General features: G+C 57.1%; 2 protein-coding genes across 3 annotated transcripts in view; both read left to right on the top strand.

Moving 5' to 3' along the window:
* Window positions 1–19,500, top strand: part of FAM178B (family with sequence similarity 178 member B) — a 98,609-nt gene that overhangs the window by 78,647 nt on the left and 462 nt on the right. The window contains 3 exon segments of the mRNA XM_057743370.1: window positions 3,621–3,746; window positions 17,638–17,715; window positions 18,071–18,223. Of these exon segments, the coding sequence (XP_057599353.1) occupies window positions 3,621–3,746; window positions 17,638–17,715; window positions 18,071–18,223 (357 nt within the window).
* The window catches only part of SEMA4C (semaphorin 4C), a 30,366-nt gene continuing 14,489 nt past the window's right edge, over window positions 3,624–19,500 (top strand). Inside the window, exons 1-2 of one of the 2 annotated variants that reach the window (XM_057741875.1) lie at window positions 3,704–3,746; window positions 17,638–17,715. The gene's annotated coding sequence lies outside the window, so the exon portion shown is untranslated. Of the gene's footprint in view, window positions 3,747–17,637; window positions 17,716–19,500 lie in introns of both variants that reach the window. The other variant, XM_057741876.1, reaches the window with a different exon arrangement.

Raw genomic sequence — 19,500 nt, 5'->3', positions numbered from 1 at the left:
CATGGGCTTCAAATGGCCAAAATCAAGGGTGACAAAGTTTTGCACCTACCGTGGAAAGGCCAGATGCAGACCTGACCTACTATGCGTTCATATGTTCATTTAACAAATACTAAGCATATACAGTAGTCCCTGCTATCCGCGGGGGATATAGTCCAAGATGTCTTGTGGGTACCTGAAACGATGGATAGTACCAAAACCTATATATACTATGTTATATAGTATACTTACTGTAGCATAGTGTATACATATATATATATATATAATATATATATATATATATATACTATATAGGGGTAGTATACCTATATACTATACTATAGGTATACTATAGTATAACTATATACTACACTATACTATAGTATAGTATACCTATATATACTGTTATATAGTAACCCTATACATACCAACTATGACAAAATTTAATTTATAGATTAGCCACAGTAAAAGATTAATAACAGTAACTAATAATAAAATAGAACAACTATAACAACATACTGTAATAAAAGTTATGTGAATGTGGCCCCTCTCGCTCTCAAAATATTTTATTGTACAAATTCAATGCCTTTTCCATCCTAACTAAGCACTTACCATGCACTGTGGCCATAACTTTTACAGTTTGAGATGCAATAGCAAAACCAGCATAGATTTCTTTTTCCTCCTTCACAATTTCACGGATGGGAGATTTGTTCTTACCGTAGATCTTAGCATCCTCAGCATGTGATTTTTTTTCCCTTTCCTTTTGAAGTCAAGAACTCTCCCCTTTGCACGTAAAGGAAGCCCTTTACGGCTTCTCTTGGGCATATCCGAATTGCCAGCATCACTACTCTTGTGCGTTGGGACCATCATCAAGTACAGTAGGGTTACTTGGACACAAGAACACAAGCACTGCAATACTAGGACAGTCAGTCTGATAACCAAGACGGCCACCAGGTGACTAACGGGTGGGGTCTCCTGGGCAAAGGGACATTCACATCCGAGGAGGAATGGAGCAGGACTGTGTGAGATCTCATCACGCTACTCAGAATGGCATGCGGTTGAAAACTTAAGAACTGTTTATTTCTGGAATTTTCCATTTCATATTTTTGGATCTCAGTTGACCACAGGTATCTGAAACTGTGGAAAATGAAACTTCAGATAAGGGGGCACAACTGTGCCGTGTGCCAGGTGCCATGCAAGGCTCTGGGGACACTGCAGTGACCCAAGCTGTCCTCATGGAGCTTACAGTCTAGTGGGGGGCAGCTGGTCAGAGAATAGTTAACAAAACAAACAAGTAAATTACATAGCATGTCAGAAGGTGATAAGTGCTTGAGAAACAAAAGTAGGGCAGGGAAGGCGATTAACAAGAGCAGGTGCTGCAGCTAGGTTGGGGGCAGGGGGCGCCTCACTGGGAAGGTGGGCCCAGAGGAAGGCTGGAAGGCAGAGGGGGCAGGGCACAGGCTCAGGGCATAGGCTCCAGGGAACAGCAGGGGCCAGCCAGGCCCTCGCAGACACTTAAGATCCTGGCCTTCTCCACTGGGCAAATAGAAGCAACTGCCGGGTTCTGAGCACAGGAGTGACTGCTATGTGAACAGTTGCCGGGCTGGAACTGCCGCCTTTTGCCGGACAAACGGACGAAGCCAGTGGAGGCCTGCCTTTTTGGGTGATCATTTGCTTCTTGCCTGGGGATGTCTGTCCTAATGGGCTGAGTGTTTGCAGAGACGGCTCCCAGCGGTGGGGGTAAAGTGGGAAGACATGTTGGTCACAGCCTGGCCCTGCTGGGACCCATGCAGCCCAAATAAGTCCTGATCCTGGAGAAGGGTGTGTCTGCCGGAGAGGGGATGACTGGAGCTGCCAGAGCTGGAAACAAAAGAGAATAAGCAATCAGAAGGCAGCAGCTTTCCACGCTGAGCGGAGTGAAGCTGTTTTCACTGAGTGAGAGGGAAAACCTGGGAGCAGCCAGCCACTGCTGTGTGCTTTCCTGCCGGGCCTGCCCAGGGCTCCTAGCAGGGAGGGTCCCAGCTGGGGCTGGGCTGCCTGCCCGAGGGCTGCTTCTGGGGGCGTGGGCTGCAGAGCCCGCCCCTGTGCTTGCACAGCTGTGAGCCTGGAGCAGGCAGGGCTGTTTTGGAAACTATCCCCAGACTTGCAAGGCCTGAGCAAGGCAGCACAGCTCTGGTTTTGGTGAAACTCCAGATGGTGCCTCTCTTCGCCCAGAACCTTCCCTCTCTGTCCCCCTGCCTCCTGCTCTCCCTCTCTGAGGGATCAAACGCTAAGACCAAGAAGCCCTGGCCGCCTTCCAGGAGCCAAGGCCCCGGGCCTGACTCGTAGCCTTCGCTTAAGCCCAGCTGCTCTTGTGGGCTGTCTAAGCCTGTGGCTGGCCGAGGTGCTGAGCAGGTGTCTGCGGGCAAGTCAGGGGGAGGAAGCCAGGTGTGCCAGGCAGGGCTGGGCTTGGGCAGGGAGCTGGCCCAGGGGCTTAGCCCTCGCCCTTTGGGCCAGCCTACACCTGCTACATCTGAAGAGATGGTGCCTCTGTGAACTTCCCTGGCCCTGCTCCTTCCTCCTGCATCCTCCCTCCCCAGGGTTATAGGCGGCCTTAGAGCTCAGAGACTGCCTGCCTTCTGAAGCGCTGGCCACGAGTTAGCTTTCGGGCAGCTGGTGGTCCTCGCTGGGGCTCAGCTGAGACTGCCCAAACCAGGTGCAGGGGCTGGGCGGGAAGGAGCGGCTTGCTGCAGACACCTGGACTTAGCAGGCCACGTGCCCTCATTTGTTCAGAGAGGGTGGGCAGTTTAAATGGGGGGTGGGGCAGCTAGCAGACTGAGTGATATATTGACCAAAAGGGCAACGTGTGCACCTCGTGGGGAATCCCATTCCAACAAAGCATCTACATAAGGACATTTTTGAGGAAATCAGAGAAGGCCAAACACAGGTATTTGATCATGTGAGGAATTCTTGGTAATTTTGTTGAGTAAGAGAATGATGTGATTATGTTGGGGAAAAAAAATCCTTATCTTTTTCTGTTAGAAGCTCTTTGTGGGTAAAATGATCCGATTTGCTTTGAAATTGTCTGGAAGGAAAAAGGCGGGGCCGGGGAGGGGGAGGGGTTGGAGGTGGTGAGTGCAGTCATCATTCGCGTTCACAGAGGTGGGCCTGGGGTCGTGCTCAGCCTCTCTTCTTTCAGGAGCATTGAAAACGCCTGTGGTAACACGTTAAATGAAAAGAGACGGCCCGCTGCATGAGCAGCAGCTCCGCGTGGGAAGGTCTTGCCCAGTGGCAGAGGAGACCTTCTGGTCTTGGTTCTCCTAAGCCCTGAGTGTCTGCTCAGTCCCAGGATGTGGGTGAAGCCTACGGAGGTCCTCCTCGTTCACTTGTCTAAGGGATGCTCGCCCTGCAAGCGTATAAGCCTCCTCTCCTGGGATCCTCCTCTTCTGGGAAGAAGGGGTGTGCTTGTCTCCATTTCACAGATGGGAACAGCCTCCAAGGGGCCACATGGCTCCCAAGGGAGAGGTGCCCCCCGAGTCGTGGAGCCAGTGGTCTGGCTCCAGAGCCTAGGCTCTGCCCCACCCCTGCCAGCCAGGGCATCCCGGCAACCTGTCCCCCACGTGCCCCAAGCACTCCTTAGTGATGGTCTCCCTTCTTCTCCCCAGCTGTCCTCGCTCAGCCAGCTCCTGAGCCTCATGAGGCCATCAACCCTGGGGCAGTACCTGGGCCCTGAGACCATGCTGCCTGGCCAGGAGCAACAGCCAAAGGCCAGAGCCCAGCTAGACCACAAGGTGAGCACCCAGCCCCTGCCCGCCTCCACCAGGGTGCTGCCCCAGGGAGTGGGGAAGGCAGGGCTTTCCACACGCCACAGCCTGGGGGCCTTAAGGCTGTCAGTCCTGAAACCCCAGGGCCCCAGAGCAGAGCCCAGCCAGCCGCTCCCACCCATCCCTGCAGAGTCTGTCATTGGTGCCCTTGCCGTGCCCTTCAGAGGTGCGATGGGCACAGGCATGCAGGCTCGTGAGTTTGCTGTGTCCTTTGCAGCGTGGCATGGCTTTATTAGCTGCATTAGAGAGGACGCAGGAGCTGAAGTGCTGGCAAGGGGAGTGGGGTGGGAAGGGAGCGCCCTAAAGGAGAAGCACAGGGGATGTTCCGATGCCAGAGGCCCCCCTGTTTCCTGCAGGCGGGGCTGGGTCCAGCCTCCCTGTTCCTGTTCCCTGTGGTCCTCACTGAGGCTGAGTCCTTGGCATTTCCCCAGTTCTTCCTGACTTTCCAGACATTGCCCAGCTTTCCTGAAAGCCGTGCTTTGGCTGAGTCAGGGGCAACGAGGTACCTCAGAGCCTGCAGGTTGTGGGGCTTGGAATGGTCAGGCCTGTGGCCCCTGGGGTGAATGTCAAGCCGGGGTGGCGGTGTAGGGGCTTCAGACTGGGACTCCCAAGCCTGGCTCCCTGGGGAGTGGAGGGTGGAGCTCAGTGAGCTCCCCCATCACTGGGCACTCGGGGATGAAGAATGCAGATAGGCATCTTGCTAATTCAGGAAGGTGGTAATTCCAAAAGTTTGCCCAGAGGTTGGATGCTGACGATCCAGAAGGCCAGCCTTTGGGCACCATTTTGCAAATCAGATAAGTGAATTAATTACTTAATGAACACAAATGAATTATTAAGAAGATATGATAACCCCCAAGTGTACACTCCTCTCCTGGAACTTGTAGAGAAGGTTATCTCTCAGTTGTGCCTCATGTCAGCGTGTTTACGAGACTGCTGCCTCCTGGGACAGGGCGAGCTGTCTACAGGCCCCGGTCCCCTTTGCCGGCTATTTCCCAGGAAACTCGAGCTGGTTACGGAGGCTGAGTCTGGGTGTTCCGGGGGCTCTAGAACAGAGGTGGGGTCAGACCCTGGAGGCGGTCTGTCTGAGCAGGACACAGGTGGACAGGCCCCAGGCCTGCGCTGGGGGAAGGGAAAAAGAGAGAGGAAGAAGGGGAGGACTGAGAGAGAAAAGAGGAGACTTGTGTCTGGTCTGGCCAAGGAATAGCTGCCCTCCAGGCATCCTGGGGCCGCCCCTAGACCCTGCCTCGCCTCGCAGTCTGGTAGCAGGTGTCCCTTCAACAGCCTGGAAACAGAGGAGAGTACGCGGGCCGAGGGTATCCTTTCATAAAGGAGGCCGTGAAGTGTCAACCCCGGTCGGCTGCCATGTTGGAAATGACCCGTGTGGCCTGGACACACGAGGGGCCAGCGTGTCTCCACCGGGGGCCGCACAAGCGTAGGGTGTGCTGGACCAGGGCAGTGAAAGGGAGGCCGAGGCAGCTCTCAGATGCCTTTGCTGCAGCTCGAGTCCACTGGGATTGATCCTGGCCTGAGAGTGAGGTAGCCAAGAGCAGAGGAGGGACGGGGAGGAGATGGGGCACACGGTCTGCACAGCAACGTGAAGCATCCTGTCCCCCTGGCCGGGTACTGTCCTGACCGGGAGGGGCCGGGTGGGGGCAGGTGACTGGACTCTCGCAGCCCAGCCCCGCTCCCCCCTCAGCCAAGTGACTCCTCATTAGGCCCCAGCATGTTTCATCTTCAAAGATGATCAGGCTACTCACCAGCCAAAAAAGAGCAGCGGCGTCATCCGCCCTGTTTCACAGGGAGTGGTGGTCTGGGCTAGCCGAGCCTTTTATCCCCAGAGCCCAAAGTCTTTGCCTTCTTTCTCCTTGGGGTGCAGCGGGGAAACTAAGTTCAGAGTGAGTTTGGCCCGAGGCGACCCAGCCTGGAGGAAATGGGGACAGAGCCCTTCCCAGCGCTTGGGCCAGCTGGACCCTATCCCTTGGGGCAGCCCCGCTGGGCCCCATCCCCCAGCCCCCCACCCCAGCTCACTCCTGTCTGGGAGATTTCCTGCCCAAGACTGCTGGGTCACAGCCCTCCTCCAGCTCTGCACATAAACACTTCTGCCAGCCTCTGCTCCCCCCCACAGCCTGCCCTCCTCCGGTCTCTGCCTGGGGCCTTGGCCTAGGCTCCTCCTTCCCCTAGGCTCCTCCTTCCCCTGGGAAGCTCCCAGCCTTCTTCCCCTCCCAGTCTTGCCTTCCCCTGAGGCTGGGTGCTCCTGTGCCCAGGGCATGGCTCTCTCTCCTCACTGATCCCGTGGCTGTGCAGTTGTCCTTGGACTTGACTGTCTCCCCAGGTAGACTGCAGGCACGGCTGGTGTCTCAGCAGTGCGTGCTGTGTCCCGCACTAGATGACTGAATGAGTGAACAAATGAATGAATGCAATTGTAATTCTCCCTCTCTGAACGCTCTTCTCCCACCCCATCTGGCCCTCCCACCCCTCTGCTGGAAAGCGCCCACCCGCTGCACTCCCTCTGCCCTCAGACCAGCCTCTGCTTATAGGCCCCCTTGTCTCTTAATGGCCTTCTTTCATTACGGCTACAAGGGCTGATAGCCTGGGCTTCTCCTGTTGGAGGCCCTTGACTTCAGAAGTGTCACCTGCTGATGAGAGAACCAGTCACAGCCATTGTTTGTAATTATACGCTAGTAAGATTCCTGCCTGAGAAAGCGAACCAAGTTCAACAGAAGAAGCAACGTGCTCCTTCTGCAACATTGGAGGGGGTGGGTGTGAGGTGGGAGGGGGCTGGGGGGTGACTCTGTCCTAGCTCTGAGTCACAAAGTGTCCTAGCAAATCAGGGCAGAGCTTGTGTGGAAAATAGGAATCTTGCTTCTGAACAGGATGATTGGAGTACTCTGAGCATTTTAAAGTGCTTTTGGATAAAGAAGTTGCTCAGCCCCTGGATACTTTTTGGTAGCCCTGTGCTTGCCTGGTTTGCAAGGGGTTCTCCCAGAGGAGAAGGAGCATCGAGGTCAGAATGATGCCTGAGGTCTGGGGCTGCCCTGTGAGGGACCAGGGCCCTGCGGTGGGAGAGGATGTCTAAATGCAGGCGTGTACTCCAGGACCAGGCCTCCAGGTACTTCCCTCTGACCTGTGGGTACCAATTGTGCAAGAGGCCAGTTCCTTCCCAGGCCTCCGTGTGTGTATGAGGCTGTCCTTTCAGCAGACAAACATCATGTAACTGGACTCAGTTTGCCACTGTCTCCTCAAAGCAACCAGCTCAGCTGGACAGCCCAGAACTAGGGGTTTCCGGGGGGCTTTCTGTTTTGTTTTAGCTGACTTGCGTAAACCCTATTTGGCCAGACTTACTCACTTTTATGGAGATGACTGATGCTTTGGTTTTGTTAAACCTCCACTGTGTGTAACATTCCTGTTGACCGCACTTCCCTGCCCTTCCTGGCTTCTGCGTGGGCCTTCTGCCACATGGATGCTACAGTGAAGGAATTTTCAATTCTGTTTTTCCCTTAGGGATTTGGAAGTTCTATAGAACCAGGCTCTTTATGGTAGGGTGGACGTTTTTCTCCAGTTTGGTTAAATTTGGGAAATTTGAGGAAGTTAACTCTCTCTTGTTGTGTGGAAAGAAAACTAAGGTCCACGGAGGAGGATGTCCCAGAGCTGGGGCTGCACACACCAGGAGCCGGTGCCCCCGTGCAGCCTCCTCTGCCTCCTGGGCACATCCTCCTCAAAGCCCGACAGTGTCCTCATGCGACAGGCAGCGCGGGACCCACTGAGGGTTCCGCGTCTGTGATGGTCCCTGTCCCCCCGGGTCCCAGCTGCAAGAGGCCACCCCACCTAGACTGAGCCTGGCAGCTGCAGGTGGCTTCCATCAGCTTCCTCGCCGTGCACATGCCTCTCCACGCACATGAGCTGAGGTCCTTCTCTGTGCTCATGAGGCTTGGGGACGGCTTGTGTATAGCAGTGCATGTGTGAAGAGGTGAAGGGGTGGCGTGTGCTCTGAGTTTGGGTGATGCTCTGGGGTAAACCCCACCCTGCCACACGGATTCCTTTGAACTCTCTCCTGGGATCTCTGCCCCTCTGCACATCTCTGCACATCTCTGCAGAGGGCACGGCCTGCTGCTCAGGTGTGTATGCACGTGTCTCATGCATGCGCGCATGTGCGTGGGTCTGTTGTGTGCACCACCCGTGTATCTTTATGCTGTACCCATGTGTTAACGGGGCTGACAAACAAGTTTTACTGCTTTTACTCCTGCACTGGCCTGTCCCTGTGTTGGGTGACCCTGCCAAGAGCTGCCGTAAGTGACTGGGGTGTGGTTGGGGAGTCTGGGGAGAGGACGGAGGGTGCCGCTGCCCTCTGGCTCTCTGCGCCCGCCCCTGCACCCTGCACTCTACCTCTGGCCATGACACCAGCAAGAGGACGTGGACTCCCTCAGGCTGGGGCACAGGCTCCTGGCCCCATGTCACCTAGAAGGACAGGTGGAGCAGGAACCCCTCCCTCTCCCTCCACTCTCTGCCTTCTCCCCTGCACTTCCTGCCCCTTGCCTAGTACCTTAGGGAGAGCCATGCCTACAGGACTAGGGACCTTGGTCAGGCCAAGATTAGGAGGGTTGGGAGAAAACTGACTGGTTTTGAAGAATGGACTCCTTAGTTCCTCCCTGGCGTGGGTTCTTCCTCATTTCATCCAAAATGAGGAATGGCTGACACCTTTTGAAATAAACTTTGAAGAGGTGACCTCTGGGAAGCTGACTCTAAGAGGAGGTCCATGCCCTAGACAAACATCACAGCCACCTGAGTGGCGCTGAGCCTGTTCACAGTGGGCCCCTCTGAGCATCTGAAGGCACACGGGGCCAGGGGCCAGGCCAGTTCTGAGGGACTCCCAGGAGTTCTGACTTCTTTGCAAGTGTATGAACAGGGCTTAAAGTGATGTTATTGAGCTGGGGAGGAGAGGCTTGGATTCTGCAGGCAGCTGTTGTTGAAGCCCAGCCAGCTCGAGTCCTCCGCAGCTTCCGGCCTGCTCTTTGCCCTGCCCCAGCCCAGGCTCAGTCCCCCTAAGGACCCTTCAGGGGTCCCACCCTAGGCAGGTGACTCATCTGCTTCTGCCCTAACACCCTACCTTTGTCTCTTCATCCTTCAGGTCCCCCTGGGCAACTCTGTGATCGCCTTCATCTCATTCTTTCTTAGGAAAAAGCAAACCTAAGTGCCTGTCACATCATATTCAAACCCCTCATAAGGCCTTTGTCAGCTGGCCCTACTTCACCCATGCGGTTTTTCTCCTGCAAATCAAACCAGTCTCTTTGATTCCAAGCAATGGATGTCTTTCCCAGAAACCTTTCATTCTCAGGCCCATGTCTTTGCTCATGCCAGTCCTTCCTGGCGATACCTAGCCTCTCTCTCCTGTCCTTGGATTCCGGTGGTCATTACAGTCTGTTCACTTAGCCCGTGGCTTGTCCACACGTGGCTTCATACACCTGAACAGAGTCGCCTTTGAGGGGGTCTGTCTCAACCACATGCTCCCATTAAAATGCCTGCCCTGAGCAGGTACAGTCTGGTGAAGGACCCTTCCCCATCTCCCCTGCACCCCGTGCCGCCTGCCAGCCTTGGGAGTGTGGGTGGAGGAGCAGTGCCGACTTGCAGGATCTTAGTTCCCCGACCAGGGATCAAACCGGGGTCCTGGCAGTGAGAGCTCTGAGTCCTAACCACTGGACTGCCAGGGAGTTCAGCAGTGCCTTGTAAGAGCCCCATCTAAGCAGCTTGGGCTCAAATCCCACCACCATGCACCTGAGGGGGGAGCGGGAAGAGTGTGTGAGGCCCCTCACTGGCTGTCCGCAGTCGGGAGGAGCAGTTGCCAGGCAGACCGCAGCCCTCTCAACTGCTCTTCTGCTCACCAAGTTTCCTGTCCCTTCTCACCCTGTCTCTGCCAGGACTCTGTACTGACAGAAACACAAACGCATGTCCCAAAAGGTCCTGGGACAGCTCATCAGGCTTAGCTGGACCGGGGCTGAGCAGTGTCGTGAAACCTCAGTGTTGCTCTTTGCATCTCTCAGCTCTGCCCTTTGGTGCGTTTTCAGGCTGCTTTCCCACTGCTTCTGAGACACCCCAGGCTCATTTCCTTCCCTCTGCAACCCTAGCCAGGAGGAAAGAAAGAGCTTCTGTCCTGGATCCTAACAGAGTCCCAGAGTTGAGTCTCATTGGCCTGGCTTGGGTCATGTGCTCACCTCTAAGCCAGTCACATAGCCAGGCATGCAGTGATTGGCTGGCCCAGGTCACGCCTCTTTCCCAGAGTCAGGGCTGAAGTCCCCACTGTGTGGCACCTTGGCTTGAGTGTAGGGGATGGGAGGCTGAAACTTGACAAAGGAGAGAGAGGATCCTGGCCACCAGGAAGCCTTAGTGTCTGGCATCCCTCTGGTCTTCAGCCCTGGGCAGTGGCCCTGTGTTCTGACACCCGTGGGAAGTATAAGGAGGGCAGTGCTTCCCAGGCACTGGCCACGCCAACACACCAGGAGACAATTCAGTAAGTGAGAAAGATAGAGAAGGGAGGAAGCCATTGCTTTTGAGGAAATGGCTTTCGAGGAAATGGCTTTTGAGGAAGCCGCCGTTCCGTGGGGCCTCTCCAGCCCCTAGAGGAGGCCCCTGCCAATACTCTGGCTGGTTTCAGGGGCTCCCTGCAGCACTGGCACCCACATACCGAGGCACACGTGCATAGCCAGGCATAGATTCTCAAACATAGGCACCGAGAATCTCGTCCCTCTCTGGGCAGCTGGCAGAGCTGGGTTTCCGTTCCAGATCCCCCTGGGGTCAGGGTCTCTAGTCCCAGCTGGAGGAGCAGGAAGAGCCAGCCAATCCCCGCCTGTCATCTTCCCCACCCCCGCGGCCAGCAGGAAGCCAGAAAGGAAGGGTGGGCTGGGTTGGGAGCACTCAGCAAGGGTTTGCCTGCATCCCCTCAGTTCCTCCCACCCGCAGACACAGGACGGGGGCAGATGCTCTGAGATAACCCCCTGCAGCAGATCCACAGGAACAAAAAGCCCTCAGCCTTCCTGTTTTTGTCTCAACTGCATCTCTCCCCTACCTGGCCCCACGGTGCCATGTCCTCCTAGTTCCCTCGCTATCCTCACTACCCAGAGCCAGGGCTCTCTGGCGAGGGCTGCCCAAGGTCCAATTCCAAGTTCAGGATACAGCTTAAAAAAGAATCCCTTTGTCCCTTTCAAGTGAGTTCAGGGTCTCAGGCCTCTGAACCCACTTCCACTGGGCAGCTAGAAGAGCAGGTGAGGGGCTCATCTTCTGAGGATTCTGTGGAGGGGTACCCATGCTGGTCCCTGAGGTCCTCCAGCAGCCTCAGCAGAGACATCCCATCTCTCCACCCCGCTAGGGCCTTGAGAGCAACTTTCTAGCCAGTGGCCATTCCCAGCAGCTGAGTCGGAAGTCCTGGTCCTGTCCAGATGCTGCCAGCCTGTCTCCTGTCACCCTCATTTGGCCTCATCCTGCTCCATGTTTAGGGTTCCACCCACCCCCATGCCTAAACAGGCGCTTTCATTTACAGAATTGAGTGTCTGGCCTTGCAAGACCCTGGGGTGGGTCTGGCAAGCCCTGCCTGTGACGTCTGTTCTCTGGCCTCTGTGCCCTGTGCTTTCAGGGATGCTGAGCTAGGAAGAGGTGCTGTGTCACCATGTCATTTCCTAGTGATGGGTCATGCGTCCTTGTCATTTCCTCCTCTCTAGGACTTACGACCGATGACCTGTCCTGGTCAGAGTCACTTCCAAACTCATCTTTCCTTTGGGCACCGCCCTCCGCTTACTGCTTTGGTATTTGCCCAAGCCAAGGTCAGGGAGTGTAACCTTGGAGCAGGAGCAGCCTGGGCAAGGGGAATAAATCATGCAGTTAACTTGTGGGGCAGAAGACGATAGGAAGAAATAGCATCCTAGAGACAGTGGCAGGTGCTACACTCCAGGACAGGTCCAGACGGGGTTCCCCTAGAAGAATGCATCCCTTCTCATCCTGAGCTCCGGTGGACACACTAGCTAGACGAGCTTTGGTCTGTCACCAAGCTGAGGCTCTTGGCCTGGGGCCCACAAGGAGCCCTACCTCAGGATTACTCCTGACGAATTATCTTTGTTGTTATTTGCCCAGCCTGTGTGTGGTGTGGTGGATTACCTAGACCATGCCCTGGGGCTCAGGCCTGCCACCCCCACTCCCCTTGCCAGTGGGGAGGGGGGCACCTCAGCCTCTCCCTGTCCTGCCTCCAGCAGGCCCTTGGGCCCTGGCTGTGCCGTGCAGAAGGGCCTCGACCTCTCCAGGGTTAAATCCCCTTTACGGAGCATGCGCGCACGTGCTCTCTCTCGCTCGCTCTCTCTCTCTCTCTCTCTCTCTCTCTCACACACACACACACACACACACACACACACACACAGCTTGTCCAGCTTAAGGGAGTACACAGAGACACCTGCCCCAGGCCTACCCCTTAGTGGAGATGGTCACGCAGTCAGGGGGCCTCTCTAGGCTCAGCTTCCACATCTCCTGAGAGTGAAGGTCAGCAGGGCCTCTGTGGGAGCACGCTGGGTCAGGGCACTGCAGTGGTGCTGTAGGGTTCAATCTGATAAAAGGGGGAAGGAAGGAGGGAGAGAGGGAGTGAGGGAGGGAGGGAAGGAAGGGAGGGAGGAAGGAAGGAAAGGAATTCATCGGGGCCCAGCTCTAGCCTTGGCTTTAAAATGGCCCAAGGCAGACCAGCACAGCTTCAGTCTTTCCTAGACTTCGTTGGTTCTAAAACTGACCTTCAGCACGTGTGTGTACACCAGAGTGTCCCCAAGGGAACAAAACTCCTGAGAGGGCCCACATGTGGCAATGACAGAACCTATGGCAGAATTCTCCTCCCGGGGTCCATCGTCAGGCTGGGTTGGACCTCCAGGCCTTCAAAAGGGGGCTGAGAGCAGCCCAGCCAGCCTGCGGCCAAATGCAGGTCCCTCAGGACAGCTACCCCAGAGAGCCTGTGAGCCTGGAGAGGCGAGACCAACGGAGGCTGCTCTGGGGTCCTGGCATCCCGGGCAGGGAACCGGGCAGCAGTTGGCCTTGAGGGCCAGCTTGCCAAGCGGGAGCCAGCAGCACCTGCGGTGTGAGCCCCTGAGCCCCAGCAGCCTGGCTGGAAGGCTGTGCCCTTTGAGTCAGTCTGTCCTCCTCAGCAGGTGTTCCTGGGTCAGCCTTAGTTCTCCCCCGACCCCCCATGCCCCACAGCAGTGCCCCGGAGCCTGGCTGGACCTGCTCCCTCAGGACCCTCCAGCCAAGGGCAAGGTCTGCCACGCACCACACCCCCCAACTCCTAGGCTGGCAGCCTCCAGGGAGAGGGCTGGGTTTGAACAGAGGGTTGCCTTGGGTGAGCCTGGACTCCTGGTCAGACCTGAGGTGGCAGAAACTATGATGTTCTGGCCGGAGTGAGTGGCTTCCTGGGAGATCCTCTCCCTCCCCCGCTCTGCCCTTTCTTGGCATAAATAACCCACAGCCAGCTCCCTTGGCATTAGCTCAAGGGGAATTTTCTAAAGGATGAAGTTCCTGGGAAACGTCCACCCTTTTTCCCTTTAGCTTTATGACGAAGGCTCTGCAAACGGAGACTTGGCTGGCAGTTCCCGGGCCGGAACTAGCTGGACCAGAAAAGGAGACACTGGCCTTCCCCTCCCCCGGCCCCCTCGAGGCTGACAGGCCCAGTGGGCTGTCTCCTATCTCTCTGCCTTGTCATCCTTTCCCAGGGGGAGGACAGGGCCTGCCTCCAGGCTCTAGAGCCGGGAAGGAGGCATCGTGCACAGAACTTCTCAGAAAAGTCCGCCTACCAGACTCCAGGGAGACACCCGGAAGGTGGAAGTTGCAGGCCCTGCTGGCAGCAGTGGGAGGGGACCGTCCTTTCTTGTCAGCATTGGGTTCGGGCACGTCCCATGCCTCCGACTCTGCCTCTCCCCAAGTGATTGACTGAGGTTTCCGGGGCCCGTTTCCCAGGGAGGCTTCCCAGGCTCCACTCACACCTAGTCAGGAGGCGCTGGGTGGCCTGAGCTTGGGAGGGCCCATTCTAGAGAAAAGATGCCCAGGCCTGGGTGGATATAGCCCCCCACTCGAGGTGTGCCCCTGCACTGCTCATTAACCCTGAAGCCACCCCAACACCCCCCCACACACACACACAGATGCACACACACCTGCCCTTAGGGACTGGGAAGTGGCCTCAGGCTGGAGGAAGGGCCACCTTGCACTTTTAGCCCTGGAGGACTTGGGAGCTGGCAGGGGGCCCAGCCTCCACTGCACGGGCCCCCGCCGATGCCTGGCCTCTGCCCAGCCTCTCTTTCCTACATCTTGAAAGAGAAGACAGAGCCCCATGTTTCTGTGGTGCCAGCAGGACAGGAACGGGCTTGCTGAGTTCAGGATTTGGTCACAGCACAACTGCAGCAGGAAACGCAGCTCTCACACCTGGCTGTGTACTGAGCGCCCTACCCTGTCTGCTGCCCAGCCCTGCCCTCCCACCAGAGGAAGTTTCCAGAGGAAGGAGACCCAGGTTCAGCCTCCTCCAGCCTACTAGAGCCTCAGTTTCTGCTCATGTTTTGCTTCTCTGACCTTCACAGAAACAGGGCTGGGGAGAGGAGGGTCGGGGTTCAGAAGAAGCCTGGCGTGCCCCCCCCCCCCCCCCACGGTCTGTCCCTTTGTCTGGACGAGAGCAGAAGGACCCTTTCTTACCTCTCCTCATCCTCTCCTCATCGCTGAGTCCACGGATCTCAGAAAGGTGAGGGGAGGAATGATCTGGGCAACTGCTGACGACAGAGCCCCACTAGGAAGGCTGCTGTCTCGGTCATGATTTCTGATCACAGGTGGAAACGTATCCCCTTAAGTTGGAGTAAAGTCTTTCCTAAAGGGCCTCCCTTCACTTAGGCCCAGTTCCGGGGCTCACCTTGGGATGCAAGGGAAGCATGCTCCCAGCCCTCCTTCCAGGTAGTGAGCTCTAATCCCCCCTGCCGCCCACCCCCGACAGTCGGTGTATAAAATGTGGTTAACAGGGCTTTTTTTCAGAGCTACCTTTCCCGTACCCTCACAAAAAACCCAAGAAACCAAAAAAAACATATTCAGAATAGTTTTCCTGGGATTTTCCCTCCAGATTCAATTATGGGAATCGGCTTTAAGAATGAAGTTGTGAAACCCGTACACATGTAACCGCTTTTTTCGCTCAGTAAATCCCCACCACACTCCAGGGCACTCCTTAGATCCCTGGCCCACGCTCATTCACCACGCCTCCCTCCTGGAAGATACATTCTGCAGGGGAGGGGGGATAGGGGGGCCGGGCCTGGCCTGGGCCTCCACCTGAGCCTGTAGCCCAGTACCTCCGCACCCCACCCTCGGGTCGGGGGGAATGTTTACGAGTGAAAAGTCCTTCCCTCCCCTCTGCCACACCCCCTCCCGGACTTTCACACCCACCTGTGCAGACAGGCCCCCTCCCAGCCACCAACCCATGGCTGCATCGCCCTTGGATATTTTCTTTGGCTTCTGCCGCCTCTCCCCATCAGCTTGCTCAATGCCTCTCTCTCGAAGAGGGTGCTTTCCAAGGTCACGGCCCTCTCCCCTGCCCCTCACCCATCCCAGACCCAACTGGGCTCAGTCAGGTATCATTGGCATTGTCTCGTTTGAAATTAATTTAAAATTTTTCATCATATTTTGATTATATGAGTAGAGCACACACATTGTAAAGAAATAATCTTAAAAAGGAAAAGAAAAAGATGAAGGAGGAAGCATAATCCTTCTGAGAGCCGTGTTTTCACTTCCATAGATTCCATCCCAACTGATTCTATGGCCTGCTTCCCCCAAGTGCCCCGAGTCTGTCCCCCACAATCCAGTCTCCCTGCTCCGGAGCAGCATTGAGTGGCCTCCACTGCCCACTGTCTGGTCCTGCTGCTGCCAGCCCAGTCCCCAGGGCGCCCCTCCCTTCTGCCTGCTCCAGCCCCCTGGTCCCCCAGCGGGGCGGTCCGTGCCCCAGCAGTGAGCCCTTCCTCTGTGTCTGGCATCAGCTGGGGATCTGTCTGGTGGTGTCATCTCAGCTGTGCCCCCGCCCCCACAGGCTCACCTTCACTTCAAATCCTACTGTTCCTTTGAGACCTGGTTCAGTTTCGTCACTTCCTTCCTGAAGCCTTCTGAGCTGCACACCCCAATCGCTCCCCACCCCCCAAAGCTAGAAGCACCCGTTCTCCTTTTGGTCCATGGGAAAGCTGAGATTCAGTTTGTTAACCAAATGATTATCTTCCTGAAGTACCTTTTTCCCTCAAACGTCTGTTTGTGGCAGCGTCTTAGTCAAGGTACAACGTCTGGCACACAGGCCTGAGCCTGCTTCTAGGGGTTGGGGTGGCGGGAAAGAGCCGCTTAGCGGGACTGCAGAGTTCAGGAGTTCTGAATGCCATGGGCCTCCGGAGGGCAGGGCCGCGCGGGGACGGAGAGCCCGTGGGAAGCCATGGCTCAGCTGGGGGACCCAGCATGTGGAGCCGGCTCGGGTAGGCTGGATCTTCCCCGTCCCGGGGTAGCATCGCCTGGAGGCACACCCAGTGGGCCCCTGCTTTTCCCCACTGCCAGGTGCCGTGCTGCCCAGCCCGGCCAGCCTGTGGGATCAGCCACCTGTGGGCCGCAGCTGTCGTGCTGAAGAACAGGCCTGGTCCCGGGCAGGGCAGGTGCTGCTGGGGGAGGGGGCAGGTGGCCTGCATCCTCAGGGTTCTGCACGTGGTGTTTGAGTTGGAGAAGACAGCACTCCAGAGTGTCTGGTGCCCTCAAAACTGGCTCTGGCTTCTTCCCTAAGGAGGCTGCTGGGTCTGTGCACAGGGGCTGTCGCCATTTGTGGGGCACCAGCAGGTGCTCTGAAGGGGGCGGATGATAAGGGCAGGGGAAGTGGGGGGACAGGAGAGCCTTGGCTGGCTCTGAGCTCTGGCCCCGTTATCACCAAGCTGGAGCCCTGCTGGCCATCTCTGGAGCCTGCCTCTCCCCTCCCAGCTCAGCCTCAGGGCTGCTTATCTGCCAAAGGCACGATGGTGGGGTGCTTCCTGCCATCCTTCCTATCTTAGAAGGAGTCCAAAGGGGACAGGGCAGCAGGCACCTCCGAGTGTGGAGGGGCGTGCCCACTGAGTGCCAGGAGCAGGCTGTCTTCACAGCAGGAGCCTCACCTGTCTGTGGGGTGGGTGCTCCCCGTACTTCATCTTCTCTGCACAGCAGCTGAATGTCCCATAAATGAATGGGCACCAACAGAGTCTAAGGGCACCCCGGGATCAACACATCCTCTAATTAGATAGAATTGGCCTTTGTCTTGTTTTCACCCCTTGGTGTCCAGAAGGCAAGAGCGAGGGTATGAGTAGGTGGGTAAGGTGGCCAAATGCTCAACCAGACCTCCTCCCATCTGCCCCCCACCCCACTGGCCTCCTCCGGTCAGCACAGTGGGAGCGTCTGGACTGAGCTGCACATCTGTCTGTGCAGGGCTGTCCCCCTGGGCTGAGCTGGGCACCCATGGGGGACCCATGTACCCCTATAGTGGATGGTGGCACTCAGTCACAGTGCCCACAGGCGTGGGTGCCGCAGGGAGCAGAGCAGAGACCTCAGGGACCACAGACACCAGGCAGAGCTGGGGGTGAACAGGCCCCTCTACCCTGCAGGCTTTCTCTCCTGCAGCCCCAGGACAGGGCTGGGTGACAGTGTGGATTTCTGGGTGGCAGAGGTTTCTTCTTTCTCTGAAGGGAGGGAGAACTGTCATTCATGGGGGGAGAGCTCTGAGTGAGCGCGGCCTGGAGCCCTCCTTGAAGACCCCTCTCCCCAGACACTGTCGCAGGAAGCCCAGGGCTGGGCCGGAGCTGGAGTCAGGGAAGCCTGTCTCTCTCTGCAGGTCTGCTACCTGTGCCACAGCCTCCTGACACTGGCCGGGGTGGTGGTCAGCTGCCAAGACATTACTCCAGACCAGTGGGTGAGTCTCCCAAGAGGCTGGGCTGGGGCCGAGAGGGGAGGAGTCCAGCCCACTGCCAAGAACTGGAAAGAGTGGGAGGCTGAGAAAGAAGCAGGCCTAGGAGAGCCGGCCTCGTCCTCCTCCCAGCGTCCCACCAGGCCTTCCCAAGGGACACTGACCTGTGCCCCCAGTTGCCCCGTGCCTCCTCTCCCTTTCCTGCCTGACTTCTGAACAGTCGCTCAAACTCATCCTCCTCCTCCTCTGACTTCATGCTCCCCTCCCCCACTGTGGCCGCTTGGCCTGTGCCCCGCCCTCCCCCCTCGCCCCCTGCCTGTCTCCCCACCCCGCCCCCCCACCCCGCCCATGGCCTCTGCAGGGAGAGCTGCACCTGCTGTGCGTGCAGTTGGACCGCCACATCAGCACCCACATCCGGGAGAGCCCCCAGGCCACGCACTGGACCAAACTCAAGGACCTGGCTGCCCAGACCTACGTCCGCTGGCAGGAGCTGCTGGCCCACTGCCAGCCCCAGGTGGTGCCCCCTCCAGCCCCCAGGCCTGGGAGGGGAGGGAAGTGGTCAGGCAGCTGACCTGAGCCCGCAGCGTGTCCACCCCCTCTGCAGCTGCCGGGCTCCTGGCTGGGAGATGGGGGAAGAGGGCAGTGGGGGCTGAGGGGAGATGTGTCCTCGGTGGACTGTCATCATTCTTATCAAGAATCAAAGGCCCAGTGCAGGGGTGCGGTGTGGGGAGCACAGGGAAGCTGACTCCTGGGTAAAGGCAAAGAAAAACTTCACCCAAGAGAGTGAAGAGCCTGGGCCAGAGGGCCAGTTTGTCATGAGCAGCGCCAGGAAGGGGCAGCAGAGGCACCAGCTGTCCACCCTCTGCCCAGTTGTCCTGCAGGCCTGGGGCCGGCCTCCCACTCTGCTGGGAGGAACACACCCAGGCTGCCCTGGTCCCTCTGATTTTTGTAGCAACAACCCCCACGCTCCTGATTTTCTCAGACTCTCTGGGTAATAATATTCGTAGCTAATATTTATTGAATAAAGACCCTCTTCTACATGAATCCACGTAACCCCTGTGAGGCAGGTATTGTTATGATCCCATTTTACAGATGAGCAAGCTAGCCAGAGTCACTGAGAAGGTTGAATAGCTTGCCCCATCACGCAGGCCACGGCATACAAATATCACAACCAGGGCACAGAGTCAGCCTGACTCGCAAGCCTGCAGACTTACGCACAGTCCAGCCCCTGCTCTGGCAGCCTCCCTTCTGGCCTCTGTCCGTTCCTCCAACAAGCAGCCCTCCCATCCCCTAGCCCCCAGCCCTAGATGGAGGCGAGCTGGGTCTCATAAGACCTCTTTCTGCAACCCCCTCCCGATGTTCCTGGACTCCCAGCTTGCCTCTCCTGTGACTTCCCTCTGCTCGTCCTTTCCTCGTAACCTCTGACTTGGGGCTGACACATCAGCCACAGGCTGTGGCTTGGGTCTCAGATTTCACAAGTCTCTGAGAAAGCTGGAGAGCAAACCTCACCCTCAACCCCTAAGGAACCAGATCACACTGGAATCTGCTGGGAAGCAGTGTGTTTGTCATGAAAAGAAGGAAAAGTGATTCGTGGCCCGGCTGAGCCAGGGGGCAGGTCACACCTTCCTCTCACACCACCCTGGGCTTGTGAGCAGGGAGTAGAGGGAACCCAGGCAGAGCTGCGGTCTAGTGGCCTTTTGACCTGCCAAGTCCTAGCCTGGACTGGGAGCCCCAGGAGCCTTGTGGCTCAGCATCTGACATGGAGGAGGCCTTAGTAGAAGTTCAAGGGAT

Source organism: Hippopotamus amphibius, chromosome 7 (assembly GCF_030028045.1).
Source record: "Hippopotamus amphibius kiboko isolate mHipAmp2 chromosome 7, mHipAmp2.hap2, whole genome shotgun sequence".
NCBI classification, from domain to species: domain Eukaryota; kingdom Metazoa; phylum Chordata; class Mammalia; order Artiodactyla; family Hippopotamidae; genus Hippopotamus; species Hippopotamus amphibius.
The sequence above is the reverse complement of the archived record's forward strand: the minus strand, read 5'-3'. Positions and strand labels throughout refer to the sequence as shown.